Below are 19,749 nucleotides of genomic sequence, written 5' to 3' on the forward strand. Positions count from 1 at the left end.
AACCTATCCATTATAGCTAACAACTTCGAATTGAAGCCTGCTTTATTGTAAATCGTGCAATAAAACCAGTTCGCTGGTCTCCCAACAAAGAACCCAAACCAGCACCTGAAAGTTTTCATTCAACTAGTCGATACACAAAAATGAAATAATGTTGCTCTTGAGGCGATACGTCTACGTTTATTCCTTTTCTCCCTCAGAGACAGAGCGCGATCATGGCTAGATTACCTTCCAGCAAATTCCATCACTACTTGGAATGACCTGAAGAAAGTATTCCTTGATAGATACTTTCCACCAAGTAAGATCGCCGTCATACGTAACCAAATTACCATATCCACTCAACAGGATTGTGAGTCCCTCTTCGATGCTTAGGAAAGGTACAAAGATCTATTAAGAGCTTGTCCACATCATGGATTGGAACAATGGCTAATCATCCACACCTTCTATAATTGACTTCTCTACAAAACTAAGATGACTATCGACCTTGCTGTCGGTGGTGCGCTAATGAACAAACCATACCCCGAAGCATGCATACTCATTGAGGACATGGCTCAAAACAATAACCAATAGGATACAAAGCGTACACAAGTAAAGAAGAAAGAGACTAAATAAGATACATACGAGGCTAGCAACCTTGACCATAGATGCCCTGACCTAGAAAGTTAAAAGCTTAGTCATAAACCATATAGCTACCGTAGCTGCAGTGCAACCCGAATGCGTAATTTATGGAATACCAGGACATGCAACTGCTGAGTGTAGTCTACTAGCTGAAACAAGCCCATACCAAGCCAACTATGCCCAAGGAAACCCCTATCCGAACACTTATAATCTTGGATGGAGGAATCACCCAAACTTCTCTTACAAGAATAATAACTCTTCTTTTTCCCTAAAGACTACTACTCAAAGACCAGCAGGTTTCCAAGCCCAAAGACCAACACAACTGATACAAACTACCCCTTAGAAGTCAAACCTTGAGAAAATCATGGAAGATTTTATCACGAATCAAACTCGATATAATAAAGAATTCGTGAACCAAAATGTCCATATTAATAAACTGATTTCAAAATTAGGAAACAAGGTTGATTATATGGTAACCCGCAACAAGATGCTGGAAACCTAAATCTCTCAAGTAGCGCAACAAGAAGCTACTCAGGCTACATAATTGGTCATCATTTGTATTGCATTTTCATCGCTTATTCGGTGAGAATCTAAGGGATGTGTAGTACTTTGTTCGTATTATGCTACCATTTGAGTCAGTTTTAGGTTTCATAAGTTATTTACGCGTTTTATCATTTTTTAGTTTTATTTCGAGTTTTTTGCATTTTATGCTTTGGTTGTCTGTTTTGATTTTCTTCAGGTCCAAGTAGAAGACCCAAAAGACTCAGTGCGAGAAAGTAGAGGAATCCGATGTTTCAAGAAAGAAATTGCCAAGCTACAGGAGGCCTCTCACGGCCACCCGTATCACCTGACACGGGTCGTGGCAGGATGATGGCCTTACAAGCTACAGGAAAATGGAAGACCATTGGTGCAACACGGGCGTCCGTGTCACCTGACACGGGCCGTGTCAGCTTACCTGAACTAGAATGAGAAGAATTAGAAGAACCAGTGGGGCAACACGGTCACTCGTGTCAGCTGACATGGGTCATGTTGGCTCAAGCGTTGATTCTTTTTGCTCTGTTGTTTTATTCTCAAGCATTGAGCAGAAAGGGTATTATGGGGATTTCCAACTAGTGCTAAGGGATTTTCATTATTTATAAGAGTTTTTACGAGGAATTGGGGGACTTGTGATTGGACAGGAGACAGGACGAAGAATTGTTACACGACCAAGAATTGGAGAGATCAAGTAATTCAAAGAGCATAAGATTTTCATGAGCAAACGCAATTGAAAGTCAAGTTATCCAATCACTTGTAATGTCTAATTTTTATCTTGAAACTATTTTGAATAATATAAGTAGCTAAACCTTCCCATGGTAGGGGATGTCCCTAATTTATATCTGTAATGACTTTGAGTTTGCATTTGCAATGACAATATTGTTTTTTTTCAAAATTACTGTAATCTTTGATGTGTTTAAAGCTTTCTCTTTCTGAACAATTGAGATTGAGGTATGATTATCGATTAGGCTGGATCACCAGTAATGATGTTTTCATTAATATTACTCTGTAGTAGATATCACCTAGGACTAGGGATACCTTGTATGAACCATATTATTCTTGATATATTAAGGCTTAATTTCACCAGTATTTTTCTATAGACATAGAGATTAGGGTTGAACGATTAAAGGTTTTCTCACCAAGGTCTTGGGAGAAAATACCCTTGAGAACTGGTAGTAATTAATTGATATTTATTGATGCAATAGTGACTCAGAGTTGTTACAGGGACAAATTATACACCTTCCCTCGCATGTTCCTTTTTTCCTTGAAAACCTTGTTTTACAGTATTATTTATTTTACTTGCCCTTATTTTTATAAGTTTGAATCTAAAACCCCTAATAATAGTTTTTGTTTAATTGAACGATTATTCTAACTCGATATTAACACGCAATCCTTGAGACCGATATTCGGGGAATTTCCCATTTATTACTATAAAAGGCAAAATAGTACATTTGCTATTTTTCCGACCAAGTTTTGGGCGCCGTTGCCGGGGACTGCCAAAATATAGAGTTTGGTTTTAGTTCAATTAAACTTTTGTTGCTTTGCAATAAAATTATTTTTTCTGTCATTTATATAATTTCATTCACTAATCTGTCTAATCTATTTATGCGAGGAGATCCCTCAGTTGAATTTCTTTTTGACACAGAAATCGAGAAAACCCTTCACCAGAGACTCAGGCACGCTAGATTGGCTAGACTGAATTCCGAAGAGGAAGTTCCCTCGGTTCACTCAGATTTAGACTCAGAAACAGAAACAATGGTTGAAGCTCCTCCACCTCCACCGCCATAAAGGCTCCTTGGTGACTATGGAGGTGCAAATGTACCGGGTGATAGATTAACAATTGTCAACCAACTGGTAAATATGACTAATTTTCAACTACATCCAAGCACAATCAATCAACTTGAAAGAAAACCTTTCACCGGAAAGGTGAATGAAGATGCAAACAAACACTTGTAGAGATTTCTGACCATGAGTACTACTTTGAAAATTGATGGTCATACTGATGAGGCAAAGAAGTTAAGAATGCTCCCGTTCATGTTAGCTGAAGAGGCGGAAGAATGGTTCTATTCTCCCCCAATTGGCAGTATTACATCATGGGAAGAGATGTAAAAGGCTTTCTTAAATGAGTATCTTCTAGCATCGGTATTTTTGAGAAAAATGTATTAAATCTTAAACTTCAAACATAAGGAGGGTGAGTCTTTGGGACATGCCTACAAAAGATTCAAAGGGATCCTAGTGGATTTCCCAATTCATAATATGGATCAGACTGAACATATGCAAATATTTGTTAATGATCTCAAAATAAAGACAAAACTGTTGATTGATACAATAACTGTGGCTCAACCAATTACTCAACAGCTACCGGTATTAAAAAGATCATTGAAGCGATAGCTGCAAATGAACATTTGGAGATGTATGATAGGTGTACGAGTAAATCTGGGGGAGTTATTGATCTGAAGCTGGAAACTAATAAAATCTGGTTGGAAGATATAGTAACTGGTGAAGTGGAAAAGAAGTTGAAAGCTATGAATATATATGCTCAACAGGTAGCTCAAGTTCAACCTGCTCAGACCATCACTTATGATATTTGTAACGGACCTTACCACATGGTGTATTGCTTTGCAACACTTCAACAAATTGAAGAGATAAAAAATTTGAAGCAAAATAATCCCTACTCCAACACTTATAATCCAGGTTGGAAGAATCATCCAAACTTCTCCTGGAAAGATCAAAGAGGGAATATTCCACAACAGGGTCAAGGTTAATATCAGACTCGATATCAACAACAACATCAACAACAAGCTCCAAAGAAAGCAGACTGGGAGATTGCCATTGAAAAAATGGTCTCTCACAATATTAAGTTACAAGAAGAGACTAGAAACAATCAGAAAAACACCACCACCTATATGAAAAATCTTGAAGTTCATATGGGTCAGATAGCACAACAATTGGCCTCAAGTTCTCAAGCTCCGGGTACCTTGCCTAGTGGCACAATGACAAATCCTCGTGAGCATAATAATGTTAACATTGTGGTGACCAGAAGTTGTAAGGCTACTGAGAAACCAGAAGAAAAAATTGAAGAAGAAGATGGGTTGTTGGAAGTCGAGTTAGAAATTAAAGAACCGAAGAAAACGAAGAAGGATGTTATGATAATGCCTATAGTTGAGAAGGAGAAGGAAAAAAATGTCAAGCCAATTATTAAACTTCCTTACCCCCTGAGACAAAAGAAGAAAGATCAACATGAGAAGAATTTTGAGAATTTTTTGGAGATGTTTAAGAAACTTGGTATAACATTCCATTTTCTGAATATCTGGAGAAGATGCCAATATATGCCAAATTCATGAAAGACATCATCTCCAAAAAGCGCTCCACAAATGTAGACCCAATGATCCTCACTGAAACTTGCAATGTTATTCTCCAAGGTATGAAAATTCCTGTGAAGAAGAAAGATAGGGGTTATGTTACTATTCCTTGCACTATTGGTGATAGAAAATTCAAGAAGGCTCTGATTGATTTGGGAGCTAGTGTGAGTTTGATGTCGCTGTCCATTTACAAAAAATTGGGCCTTGGCACCGTTCAAGACACTAGGATGACTCTTCAGTTTGTTGATCGCTCAGTTAGGCAACCTTATGGAATTATGGAAGATGTTCTGGTAAAGATAGATAAATTTATGTTTTTGGTTGACTTTGTCATTCTTGAAATTCATAAAGATGAGGAGATCCCTCTCATATTGAGCAGACCATTTTTAGAAACAGGAAGGTGTATGATAGACATAGAGGAAGGAACAATGACTCTCAAAGTCTATGATGAAGAATTAAAAATTGATATTCGGAACACTATGTAATACAAATATGATGTGGGCATGAGTCATACTGTAGAGGTAATAGATCAAGTGATTGCTCAAGGAATTGAAATAAAAATACCACAGTTACCTTTAGAACGTGTCTTTAGCTTGTCAAATTTTGAAAGTGATGAAGATGAGAGAGAGTCAGAAGTGCTAGCCATGATGGAAGCACAACCTCTGTGGACTAGATCTAAACCACGTTGATGGGAAGATTTAAGACCACCCCAATCATCAGAAAATAACCAAAAGCCTGAAAAGGGGGCAGAGTTGAAACAACTACCTGAGAATCTGAAGTATGTGTTTCTTGGTGCTAAAAAGAAGTGCCATGCCATTATCAATTCCAGTTTGAAAAATTTCAAGAAGAAGAACTCATCCAAGTACTCAAGAAATACAATAGTGTTATTGGATGGGCGATTCAGGATTTGAAAGGTATTAGCCCGACAGTTTGCATGCACAAGATTTTAATGGAAGATGATCATAAGTAGGTGGTTCACCCACAACGAAGACTTAATCCAGCTATGAAAGAAGTGGTTCGGGAAGAGGTTGTAAAGTTTTTGAATGCGGGGTTGATTTACCCCATATCCGATAGCTCATGGGTTAGTCCAGTGCATGTGGTACCAAAGAAGAGAGGAACTACTGTGATAAAAAATGAGTTGATTCCAACAAGAACTATTACAGGTTGGAGAGTGTGCATTGATTATAGAAGGTTGAATATTGCAACAATAAAGGACCACTTTCCTTTGCCATTCATTGATCAAATATTGGAAAGGTTGGTCGGTCATGATCACTATTGTTTCCTTGACGGATACTCGGGGTACAATCAGATTGCAGTGGCCCCTGAAGATCAAGAGAAGACCGATTCCACATGTCCTTATGGCATTTTTGCATACAAGAGAATTCCATTTGGAATGTGCAACACACCTGCCACATTTCAGAGGTGTATGACATCTATATTCGCTGATATGTATCTCAGAGTCATGAACTCCCTTGATTGTCCGCCACTTATGTCAATTTACTATCAGGCGACAACTCCATCAAGGAAATCTACTCTAAGTGAGATCTTCGTATCGACCCTCACGAGGAGAGCTCCTCGGGGACCTATACTACGCGACCATCGATCTAGGTTGGTTAAGGTTAAATGTTCTACAAAAGGGATCTTAGGTTCATGGACTCTAATTAAGATAAGGATGATTACATTGAAAGCTCGACGGTCATCAATACCTTTAAAAGAGTCTACCTTAAGTGAGGTTCTCGCATGACCCATACGAGAAGAGCTTCTCGGTGGCCAATATTACTCAACCTTTCCTATCTCAAGCATAATCTCATACTCGAGTAGAGAGTCTTTCACACAGGGTTTTTTTTAGCAATAATCATTAACCATTTTTTTGTATCAATCGTCACAGAACCAAGGTCACCAATGAAACAATATTCATAGTTAGTAAAGAAAGTAAGTAAAAGAATATAAAGATAGAAAAATAAATAAACAAGATAAACCCCCACACAAAAAAGACAATCTAAACTAGGTTTGACTTGCTTGGGGAAACCGGTTCCCCTGCAGAGTCGCCAGCTGTCGCAACCGAGGCTTTCGGATAGCAAAACCAGACAGACTATTACAATAAAAACAGAAGAGTCTCCACCGAATTTCATTTAATTTCCTCGTAAAAAGAGAGGAGGGGGAAAAGAGTCGATAAAACCCTTTAAAATAAAAGAAATTCAAAAGGTGTACATATACGAATATGGATTAGTCTTGCAACCAAGATTGGGTTCGGAAGTCGATTATGCAAGGGAAAGGTATTAGTACCCCTCACATCCATGGTACTCCATGGAAACCATTTAAGTTGTCTACGTGCATGGGTATTTATCTATTTATTGCTTTATTTTCAAGAGAGTGTGAAATAATGATATTTGGGGTTTTTATTATTGTGCTCGCCAAGGATTGAGGCCATTGTGCCTACGTATCATTCATCGGGTGATGAAGAATCAGAGCTTTGTAATTCCGAGTAGAAAATGTTTATGGGTTGGTTGGTTTTACCTTTGAGAAAAGGGTTTTCGACGTGATGCCCTAAGGCGCAAAAATGAGGTTTTATGAGTTGATGTTCATTTTACCTTTGAGAAAAGGGTTTATGAAAAAAGTGTTTGTGATTAGATTGAACTAAAGTCTATGGACATAGGCGAATATTATAGACAAAAAAGTCAAACGTCTTGTGTCCAAAATAATCAGAGTAAGGGTAAGAGAGCTCTATTCTTACTCATTCCCCACCACTTAAGGCTCGTGGCGCATAATACTAATCGTATATTTATTGTTTTTCGAGTTTGATTATGAAAAATGCCACTTGATGTTGGATCAAGGGCTTACTGCTTTATTTTGAAATTATGACATACATGAATATTTACATGGTAAACAAACAAGAAAAAAAAAGGTTTCATTGTAAGGTAGCCCAAGAGAAAGCCTTGTGTATGTAAAAGTGACCTAAGCTCACAAGTGGATAATGGTCTTACAATCATGTCTCCCTAGGATAGTGTCATGATGTCATACTTACAAAGAAAGATTGCAAGTTACATATGAAATCCAAGTTAGGGAAAAATGTCAAGAGATTAGGGCAAGGTCTCCAAGAAAGAGTCCTAAATGAAATCTTCTAGGTCCAAAAATTGGTTACAGATGAATACATCTTTTGTCTTATAATTTTATCATGTTTTTGTTGTTTTTGATTGTATGATGACAAAAAGTAAATGACAATGATAAATATGCATGATGAGATATACAATGATGATGATGATGATGAGTGCTTGAAAATAATATATAATGCAATAAAGCTGACATAAAGTAAATCACAAGATGATAATAACAAGGTCAATAATAACAAAGGTCAACAATATCAACTTTAGTGATGAACAATTAATGGTTAGTAAGCAAATGTACAGAATAACCAATTAAGGATTATCTATCCATAGGTCAAAGGACTCAAAATATGGCGCATCAAGGGATAACTTATCATTAATGCAAAGTATTGAAGATGATTCATGATCATCTAATAATAGATTTAAACCAATGAAAGTTATACAACCCTAAGTCAATCTATCAATAATTTGACAAATAGAAGATTGTATCACCCAAAGATTACAAGTTAACAGTTGATGAATGATTAATTTATGTACAAGTTAAACATTGAAGCACAAGTGTTAGAGGGTTAGTGGTCAATAAAAACAAATATAAACAAAAGGATTAATAAAGTATGATCACAAGTATAGTTTCATCTATGCATCAAATGGATTAAGTATGGTTAAATGGAGGCAATCTATCAATAAATTAAAGTATCATGAATGATCCATTGATCATTCATTGGTAGATTTGAAGTATTGAAGGTTTTATCAACCCTAGAAACCAAAGTCGTGCTCAAATAGACTTCAGCAACCATCATTAAGAAAGGCATGAAAAGTCAACAAAAATAGTCAAAATAAAATAAATAAAGTGGAGAATAAAATAAATGGTCAAAAAATATGTTAAGTGTATTTACAAAGTATTTGGATTTAAAATAATATAAGTGGTGAAATAAGTAAAAAAGGAAATGAAAGGAAATAAAGAAAAATAAGAGGAAAAAAATGAAAAGAGAAAAGAAAATAAACATGGGGGGTGTTGAGGATTGAACCCATGACCTTAAGGTTATGGGGTCAACCCACATCCACTAGGTTGAGCGCCTTGTGGTGATTAATAAGCGCTTCATACAAATAAATATTAAAGTCAAACATTAAAAAAAAAACATGCACGTGCTAACCACCAATCAGAACAAGACAACATATATTTTTCAATTCAAACGCTGAAGAACATGCACGAAGCAATGTATGAACATCATCACCAAAATGGATGATTGATCTTGACAATGACTTGATTCATCCCTTGACCTTTGTTTGCCTTGTGTGTGATCCCTTATTTATGATTGTTGCATTCATGCATTTCATGCGCATCATAACATTCATCACACAAAATTTCAAGGAACTAAGGTATCATTTGCAAATATTTTCAGCCATGGATTATGGACGAAGGAACACTAAGAAGTACAGTTTCATATGTCCCGACTTGAAAGAGTTAAGGAAGCTAGGATCTTTTGTATTAGATCCCTTGGATTTCAATCAAAGTCATGGGAAGCATCTGTCCATTTTGTCTGCTGATGTGGTTGAAGGACTCTTGAGTGTATTGGTGCAGTTCTATGATCCTCTCTACCACTGTTTCACTTTCCCAGATATTCAGCTTGTGCCTACCTTGGAGGAGTATTCTTATCTTTTGGGGATACCTGTTTCTAGTAGGGTGCCTTTTAGTGGATTGGAGGAGATTCCCCGATCTAGTATTATTGTTGAAGCTCTTCACTTGAAGAAGTCTGAGATAGAGGCTCATTGGGTGAAGAAAGGAGGGTTATTTGGGTTGCCATCTGTTTTCCTCATCAAGGAAGCTACCACTTTTGCTCAAGCTGGTAGTGTGGATGCTTTTGAAGTTATCTTTGTGTTGCTCATCTATGGATTAGATTTGTTCCCTAACATTGACGATTTTATTTATGTTAACGCCATTAGACTTTTCTTGATTGGGAATCTTGTGGCTACTTTGTTGGGTGATATCTATTTCTCTTTGCATCTAAGGAATTCTAAAGGTGGAAGAACTATTGTCTGCTGCACTCCTCTCCTGTACAAGTGGTTTATTTCGCACTTGCCTCAGACGCCTGTTTTTGTGGAGAACAAACAATGTCTAAGGTGGTCTCAGAGACTTATGTCTCTCACTAATGATGATGTAGTTTGGTATGATCCGTCCTTGAGCAGTTTGGAGATTATTGATAGTTGTGGTGAATTCTCTATTGTACTTCTCATGGTACACAAGGAGGAGTTAACTACAACCCTGCTTTGGCTCGTCGTCAACTTGGGTTCCCCTTGAGAGACAAACCTAATAACATGTTGTTAGAAGGTCTTTTCTATCAAGAGGGTAAATATCCATAACATTTGAAGCAGAAGATTGTGCATGCTTGGCATAATGTGCATAGGAAAGGAAGATCTGAGCTTGGTCCATGCAATTGTGTAGCTTTGGAAGCTTACACTCTTTGGGTGAAGAAGAGAGTTATGGAGTTGAAGATGCCTTATCCTTGTGAGAGACCTATGTCTATGGTTGTGGTTGAGCCATTAACTCTCCCTAACCAAGATGTAGAGGAGTTGGAATATGCGCTCATCAAGATGAAGCAAGAGAAGGATATGTGGGAAGAGCATTTCCATGCTTTGAGAAAAAAGCATGAAGAGTTACAGTTGGAGTCTAAGGACAAAGATGCACTGATTGAGCTACTTGAAGACCGAGTGACGAAGAGACAGAGAGAGCCAGAGGTTTCATCTTCTAGCATGCCTCAGCTTTTCGTTGCTTGGAAGAAGATTGTTGACCAGCTTGTCCTCGAGAAGACTGAGATGAAGGCTTCTTTTGAGACCGAGATTCGTCGCATTCGAAGGAAGTACGCGCCTTCAGCCAGATCTTCTGACACTGTTGTTAGGGATCCTTAGGATGACTAGTCTCCTTTTCTCTTGTATCTTTTATTATGGTTTCTGAAATTATACTCAATGTAATCCTTCCAATTTATATAAATAAAAAGATTTTTTTTGGTCACATTGAATTATTGCGATTGCCATTTCAATTTTTTATATATTCACAAATGATATAGTAAGTTCCTTGGAAAATAAAATAATCAAGCATTGCATTTCATGCATCATTTGCACAAGCAGGTTTTTGCCAGGTGTCTGATTGGTGTTCTTTTGTGCTTTAGCCAAGCTGACTCACCGGTACAACACCAGAGCTAATCGTCCAAAGATCATGGAACACCTTGAGCAAGAGAACCGAGATTTGAAAGAGGAGATTGCCCGGCTGACTGCCATGATGGAGTCAGTTCTTGCTTCCCATAGCCAAGCTTCTCCAACTCCTGCAACTCCTTCCGCGAGGACTGTCATTTCTGAAGTGGTTACCTCTACAGTGCCTGCTGCCACCGCCCACTTCGCTCCGAATCTGCCTGCTAGATTCCCTTGGGGAATGCCTCCGAATTTTGTGCCAGAAGGTTTCGCTCCCACTCTTACTTCCATGTCGGCATCTAGCCCGGTCATGTCTCTTCCACCTCCAGTTGTGCATACTTTGCCTTGTGTAGAGGACACCATCTATCATTTTGAGTCGTCTGAGGGCCCAGATGTCTATGAGAAGATGGATGAGATGAAGGACCAATTTCTTGAGCTGCGCAAGGAATTGAAAACACTGAGAGGCAAAGATCTGTTTGGGAAGAGTGCCGTTGAACTGTGCTTAGTGCCCAATGTGAAAATCCCAGTCAAATTCAAAGTGCCTGACTTTGAGAAGTACAAAGGGAACTCTTGTCCACTCAATCATCTTGTGATGTATGCCCATAAGATGTCAACCCAGACAGATAATGACCAACTACTTATTCACTATTTCCAAGATAGCCTGACAGGTGATGCGCTCCGATGGTATATGGGGTTAGATAGTGCAAGCATCCGCACTTTCAATGACCTAGGTGAGGCTTTCGTGAAACAGTACAAGTACAACGTGGATATGGCGCCAGATAGGGACCAACTGAGGTCCATGTCTCAGAAAGATAAGGAGACGTTCAAGGAGTATACCCAGCGTTGGAGGGAGTTGGTTGCCCAGATCACTCCTCCTTTAGAGGAGAAGGAGATGACAAAAATCTTTCTCAAAACCCTGAGTTCATTTTACTATAAATGTATGATTGCCAGTTCCCCCAACGACTTTACCGAAATGGTAAATATGGGGATGAGACTTGAAGAAGGGGTCTGTGAAGGACGATTGTCAAGAGATGAGGCATCGACAAGCAAGAAGTATGAGAGTAGTTTCAGTAAGAGGAAGGATAATGAGACGAACGCAATAACCAGTGGAAGGCAAAGGAGGCCTCAAATCAGAAGAAATCCACCACCCCGTCAACATCATCATCATCAAGTATCTTCCGTCATTCCAGTATTTTCAAATCAGCAAACAACACCAATTCAACAACAACAACAACATTAGTATCAAAATCAATGTCAACAACAACAACCACAACAAAGAACAAACACCTACAACAACAACAATTACAATAACAATCATCACCAGCAACAGAACTTTGAGAGAAAGAAGGTCTCTTTTGACCCGATTCCTATGTCATACGTAGAATGGTATCCATCTTTAGTCCTCAAAAACTTCATTTAACCAAGGAATCCACCACAGATCCTAGAACCACTTCCTTGGTGGTATAAACCCGAATTTCATTGTGCTTTTCACCAGGGTGCACCTGGGCACGATATTGAGAACTGTTATCCGCTGAAGTATGAGGTGCAAAAGCTTATGAAGAATGGCATGGTGTCTTTCGAAGACCGCGCGCCTAATGTAAAAGCTAATCCTTTGCCCGCTCATGGGAATCCTTCAGTGAACATGGTGGACGGCTGTCCAGGTGAATTCAAGGTTTTTGATGTCCGGTTTATCCGAAGATCTTTGGTGCAAATGCATAAAGATATATGTTTGGTGAGTGACTGTGAACATGATCACGATGGTTGTGATATTTATAGCGTGAACCCAAGGGGGGTGTTGTTGTGAAAAGGGACATCCAGCGTCTGATGGATGAAGGCATGATCCAGATTGTTCAATCCTGTCATGTAGATGACGATGTTAATGTCATTGTTCCCGTTTTCAAACAACCAGAGCGGTTGGTGATTTAGTATGATAGCAGCAGCAACAAGAGCGTCAGCAATAGATCAGTTTCGCCGTTGGTAATATGGTTGGCTGGCCCAGTCCCGTATGCATCTGATAAGAATGTACCGTATCAATACAATGCTACGATGATGGATAATGGTCAAGAGGTGTCGTTGCCTACGACCAGTTCAGTAGTGAGCATTGTAGACGTTACGAAGGTGACCTGCAGTGGTTGAGTTTTTGGACCGGTAATCCCGGAGAATAAGGAAGAAGCAGTTGTTGGTAAGAAGGCAGAGGTACCTAGTGTAGATCCCGTTGGTTGTTCAAGAGATAAGTCTGGTGAATCCAACAACTTGAAAGCCAATAGTGATGATGATGAGGTGCTCTGACTGATCAAGAAGAGTGAATTCAACGTGGTTGAGCAGTTGCTCCAGACTCCCTCAAAGATTTCCATGTTGTCTCTACTTTTGAATTTTGAAGCACACAGAGAAGCACTCGAAAGAGTTCTTGAACAGGCGTACGTGGAGCAAGATGTTACTGTTAGGGGTGTTCAAAACCAAACCAACCTAATAGAAAACCGCAAACCAAACCAAACCAAACCAAAACCGCAAAAAAACGCATTTGGTTCGGATGCGTTTTGGTCATTCTCTAACAAAACCGCACGGTTTGGTTTGGTTTGCGGTTTGTATTCAAACCGAACTAAACCAAACCAAACCGTATTATGTTACAACTCAAACTTCAATTATCCCACATCCAGTCCAAAACTCAAACTTAGTATACCTTAACCTTACAATTAAAAACGATTTTCTCTTACTCACACTTAGGGTTTCAATTTCAACCTTCTTAAATCTCTCCTATTAGTATCGCACATTCTTCTCATCTTCTTTACTGTGTACGATTCACCTTTTCTACTATAATATTTCCTCTCTTATGTTCTTTCTTTTTTATCTTTTATGTTACTATTTTCTCTTCCAATTATATTTTTATCGCACATTTCTTCTCAATCCCGCATCTGTTATGTTCTTTTTTTCATCTTCTCTAATGTCTCCTCTCATATGTTTTTTATGTTTTATTATAATCTATTTGATATTATTTTATTCTACTATTATATATATGTTTTTTATTCCATTTTTGTCTAATTTAATTTTGTGTATATTGAATGCGAAGTTTTTGTCTAAATATGATAAGTTTTGATGTTATTTAGTAATGTATGAATGACTAAATACAAAGTTATGTTGTTCTTTATAGGTGTATGTATGGCTCAATAAAAATATTGTAAAAAACCGAACCAACCGAACCAATCCAAACCACATTGGTTTGGTTTGTTTGGTTTTATTTCTAAAAGCCAACCGAACCGCATGCTTTTTTCTCTTGCGGTTCGGATGATTTTTATCGTCAAAACCGCCCAAACCGCACCGCGAACACCCCTAGTTACTGTGGCTCAGTTTGATCACATTATGGCTAACATCACTTCATGCAACAATTTGAGCTTTTGCGATGAAGAACTCCATGAGGAGGGAAGAAATCATAATCTGGCTTTGCACATTTCGATGAATTGCAAAGAAGATGCTTTGTCAAATGTGCTAGTTGACATTGGGTCGTAACTTAATGTGCTTCCAAAGTCAACATTGTCAATTATCTTACCAAGGAGCTCCCGTGAGGTATAATGGAGTAATTGTCAAAGCCTTTGATGGCTCGTGCAAGACGGTCATTGGAGAAGTGGACCTTCCGGTCAAGATAGGTCCGAATGATTTTCAGATTACTTTCCAGGTAATGGATATTCACCCAACCTATAGTTGTTTGTTGGGAAGGCCATGGATTCATGAAGCAGGAGTCGTTACTTCCACTCTGCATCAGAATCTCAAATTTGTCAAGAATGGCAAATTGGTGATTATGGGAGGTGAGAAAGCATTGTTGGTTAGCCATCTGTCATCTTTCTCATATGTGGAAGCTGAGGATGAGGTTGGGACTCCATTCCAAGCCTTATCTATTGCTGCTGAGAAGAGAGTTGGGGCACCTATGTCCTCTCTGAAAGATGCGCAGAAGATTGTTGAAGAAGGTCTTGTTGATCAGTGGGGCCGTGTGGTAGAGGTCGCTGATAACAAGGGAAGAACTGATTTGGGGTTCCAGAAGGGCTCGTCAACCGTTAGATCTGAAGAGATGCAACTCAGCTTCCATAGCGGAGGGTTCATTCATGGGAATGAACAACACTTAGCTGTTGTGCTAGAGGACAACGAAGAGGAAGACTGCACCAACTTTGTGACGCATGGATAGACATGCAACAATTGGACTGCTGTTGATATTCCTGTTATTTTGTATCGATCTAAGTAATTGCTTTTTATATTTTAAAATCCTTCTCCTATGCCTAAGGGGGAAGTGAACATTGTTTGGGCATTTTAAATTGATCATCAATAAAATTAATTCTATTCATCCACATCTTTGATGTTTATTTTTACTTTTTGCTTATTTCTGAAAATGGTAATCATAAAAAACATAAATAAACAATATAATTGTCCATCTGCATAATATTTGGTCACAAATTCACTTCTCTAAAATCAAAATATCAAATCATTATGCAGGTTGGTTCCTAACCCCATTGAATACAATGATCCTTCTCCTTCTCCAAATTTTGAATTCCCTGTGTTTAAGGCCGAGGAGGAAAGTGATGTAGAAGTGAGTGATGAATCTTCTCGTCTTCTGGAGCAAAATGAAAAGATTATTTAGCCGTTTGAAGAGCAGATTGAGTTAGTTAACTTGGGTTCCGAAGATGATATAAAGGAAGTCAAGATTGGGTCTCGTTTGTGTACAAATGCTAAGAAGGGGTTGATTGATCTTCTTCGAGAGTATTCAGATGTGTTTGATTGGTCCTATCAAGACATGCCTGGGTTGGATTCTGATATTGTGGAGCATAGATTACCGTTGAAGTTAGAATGCCCTCCAGTCAAGCAGCAGTTGAGAAGAACGCGTCCTGATATTGCTACGAAGATCAAAGAGGAAGTCCAGAAGCAGATTGATGTCGGTTTCCTTGTAACTGCTGAGTATCCGCAATGGGTTGCCAATATTATGCATGTGCCGATGAAAGATGGAAAAGTCTGCATGTGTGTCGACTATAGAGATTTGAATAAAGCCAGTCCGAAAGATGATTTTCCTCTGCCACACATTGATATGTTGGTAGACAATACTGCTAAATTCAAAGTCTTTTCATTTATGGATTGACTTTCCGGATATAATCAGATTAAGATGGCACCCGAAGATATGGAGAATACGATATTCATTACACCCTGGGGAACATTCTGTTATAGAGTGATGCCTTTCGGTCTAAAGAATGCTGGTGCAACTTACCAGAGAGCAATGACTACTCTTTTTCATGATATGATGCATAAAGAGATTGAAGTGTATGTCGATGACATGATTGCTAAATCAATTGATGAAGAGGAACATGTTGAGCATTTGTTGAAGCTATTCCAGCGTTTGAGGAAGTATAAACTCCGCTTGAATCCCAATAAGTGTACTTTTGGTGTTCGTTCTGGTAAGTTATTGGGCTTTATTGTCAGCGAGAAGGGTATTGAGGTTGATCCTGCCAAGGTCAAAGCAATACAAGAGATGCCTGCGCCCAAAACTGAGAAGCAAATCAGAGGTTTTCTTGGTCGCTTGAATTATATTTCCAGATTCATTTCCCACATGACTGCCATATGTGCGCCTATATTCAAGCTTCTTCGGAAAGATAAGTCTTGTGATTGGACCGAAGACTGCCAGAAAGCATTTGATAGTATCAAAGAATATTTGCTTGAGCCTCCGATTTTGTCTCCGTCTGTTGAAGGAAGACCGTTGATCATGTATTTTACTGTGCTTGAAGATAGTATGGGTTGTGTTCTTGGTCAGCAAGATGAGACTAGGAAGAAAGAATTTGCAATTTACTACCTCAGTAAGAAGTTCACCGACTGTGAAACTCGGTATTCAATACTTGAGAAGACTTGTTGTGCATTAGCTTGGGCTGCTAAGCGTCTGCGTCTGTATATGTTGAATCATACCACTTGGTTGATATCCAAAATGGATCCAATCAAGTATATATTTGAGAAGCCTGCTTTAACTGGGAGGATTTCCCGTTGGCAGATGTTGTTGCCAGAGTATGATATTGATACCGATCTCAGAAAGCGATCAAAGGTAGTATCTTGGTTGACCATTTGGCTCATCAACCAATTAAAGATTATCAATCAGTGCAGTATGACTTTCCTGATGAAGAGATTTTGTATTTGAAAATGAAAGATTCTGATGAACCATTGCTAGAAGAAGGGCCAGAACCTAGTTCCCCTTGGGGCATGGTATTTGATAGAGTTGTTAATCAATATGGAAATGGCATTGGGGCAGTGATCATTACTCCTCAAGGCACACATCTACCATTTACATCTAGATTGACTTTCAAGTGTACAAATAACATGGCAGAATATGAAGCTTGCATTATGGGGCTTGAGGAGGCCATGAATCTCAAGATCAAGTATTTGGATGTCTTCGGTGATTCGGCTTTGGTTGTGAATCAAATCAAAGGAGAATGGGAGACAAATCAACTCGGTTTGATACCATATAGAGATTATGCGAGGAGGATTTCAACTTTCTTTACAAAGGTTGAGTTTCATCATATCCCTCAAGACGAAAACCGGATGGCAGATGCTCTTGCAACATTGTCATCAATGATTGTAGTGAAGTATTGGAATGAAGTTACCAATTTATCTGCGATGCGTATTGATAGGCCAGCTCATGTGTTTGTTGTTGAAGAGATCAAAGACAAGAAACCATGGTATTACGACATCAAATGTTTCCTCCAAAGTCAGATTTACCCGCCTGGGGCATCTTTGAAGGATAAGAAGACTTTGAGAAGATTATCCGGTAATTTCTACTTGAATAGTGATATACTGTACAAGAGAAACTTCAACATGGTTTTTCTCAGATGCGTGGATAGACACGAAGCAGACTTGTTGATGACCGAAGTGCATGAAGGTTCCTTTGGTACTCATTCCAATGGACATGTAATGGCGAAGAAGATGTTATGAACAGGTTACTATTGGCTGACAATGGAATCTGACTGTTGCAAGTTTGTGAAGAAATGCCACAAGTATCAAATTTATGTTGATAAGATTCATGTTCCTCCGACACTATTAAATGTTATCTATTCCCCATGGCCCTTCTCCATGTGGGGAATTGATATGATTGGGATGATTGAGCCCAAAGCTTCGAATGGACACCATTTCATTTTGGTGGCAATTGACTACTTCACAAATTGGGTTGAAGCGACATCATATGCGAATGTAACCAAGTAAGTTATTGTAAGGTTTATCAAGAATAAGATTATATGCCGTTATGGTGTGCCAAGTAAGATCATTATTGATAATGGATCAAACTTGAATAATAATATGGTGGAAGCTCTTTACAAAGACTTCAAGATTGCACATCATAATTCTTCTCCCTATAGACCCAAGATGAATGGGGTTGTTGAAGCTGCGAACAAGAACATCAAGAAGATTATCCAGAAGATGGTTGTCACGTACAAGGATTGGCATGAGATGCTCCCATTTGCCTTGCATGGGTATCGTACATCCGTCCGCACTTCAACAGGGGCAACCCCTTTCTCTCTTGTTTATGGTATGGAAGCAGTACTCCCCGTAGAGGTCGAGATTCCTTCGTTGCGTGTGCTCATGGAAGCCAAGTTGACTGAAGCTGAATGGTGTCAAACCAGGTTTGGCCAATTGAATTTGATTAAAGAGAAGAGATTGACTGCCATGTGCCATGGTTAGTTATATCAGCAAAAGATGAAGAAAGCTTTTGATAAGAAGGTCAAACCTCGTGTGTTTAGAGAAGGTGACCTTGTTCTCAAGAAGATTTTGACGTTCAATCCAGATTCCAGAGGAAAATGGACCCCCAATTATGAAGGCCCATATGTTGTTAAGAGAGCCTTTTCAGGCGGTGCATTGATTCTTACAACTATGGATGGTGAAGAGTTCACTCGTCCTGTGAACGCAGATGCAGTCAAGAAATACTTAGCCTAAAAAGAAAAGAAGAACTCACTAAGTTGAAAACCCGAAAGGGCGACTTAGGCAAAAATGAGCGTCTCGGTGGATTGAAAACCCGAAAGGGCGATCCAGGCAAAAATTAGAGACATAAAACAGAAAAAGAATTTCCCGATAAGTTGAGTACCCCACCTTGGGGCAACTTATGCAAAAATTAGGGATTATGGCAAGTAACTGCATTCTGCTGATCTTCAGTGTTTTGAAGACCTGATTGAGCACAAGGGTTGACATCAGTTCGTCTTCAGCAGCGGTCAAAAGCACAGTGGATATCAAGATTTGGTAGAAGGATTAAGGATCATTTGTATTCAATATAATCCTTTTCCATGTAAATTACCATTTTCAACTTTGTAAAATCTATGGAGTCTTGTCATTTAAAGACTACCATCCTATTAAATAAAGTTGAGCTTTTATCCAATTGCTTTTACTCTTATTTACTTCAGCCAATAGTTTTAAATTTTCTTATGATCATTTTGAAATTAAATTTTTAAAATCAAAATCAAGTTTTCTTTAAAATATATAAGTAAGAACTTTTCCAAAGCAAGTAAAAAGAATATCAATAGCATTTCAGTAAGAAGCAAGTTCTCAAGTGCGAAGCATCTGAGGTTCCCCAAGCAGTTGACTCTTCGGGTATCCCTAGACGCTTGTGTTGTTCCTCGGTGGAGTGTTTGATCCTCAGTGGAGCTTATTTCGGTTCCCTAACTGAGTTGATTGATTCAAATCCCCAGCGGCGAGTCCTTATCCCCAACAGAGTTTCGGCCTTCCTAGTGGAGTTCATATTTCCTCAGCAGGTAGATCGTCATCAGAAGATGTTATGATCTTTCCCCAGTAGATCGCTTTGGCGTCCCCACAAATTGTCTTACTTTGCTCCCCAGTCAGAGTTCCCTCCTGGTTTTAAGCAGCTTTTTGACTTGTTCCCCATTAGGGTTGTCACCCATTTATATGGTGTTGACCTAAAATTCCCTACAGTTTGGATGTTTTATCCTCAGCAG

The 19,749-nt window shown here is 38.8% G+C and overlaps 1 protein-coding gene across 1 annotated transcript; it reads left to right on the top strand.

Annotated features, from left to right (window-relative positions):
• Positions 1-3,989: 3,989 nt before the first annotated feature.
• LOC127136396 (uncharacterized) lies at positions 3,990-4,993 on the top strand. Its single transcript, XM_051062955.1, has 2 exons — positions 3,990-4,434; positions 4,572-4,993. The coding sequence occupies exons 1-2, from the start codon at positions 3,990-3,992 to the stop codon at positions 4,991-4,993; spliced, it is 867 nt and encodes a 288-aa protein (XP_050918912.1).
• Positions 4,994-19,749: the final 14,756 nt, after the last annotated feature.

Source organism: Lathyrus oleraceus, chromosome 4 (genome assembly GCF_024323335.1).
Source record: "Lathyrus oleraceus cultivar Zhongwan6 chromosome 4, CAAS_Psat_ZW6_1.0, whole genome shotgun sequence".
NCBI lineage: Eukaryota > Viridiplantae > Streptophyta > Magnoliopsida > Fabales > Fabaceae > Lathyrus > Lathyrus oleraceus.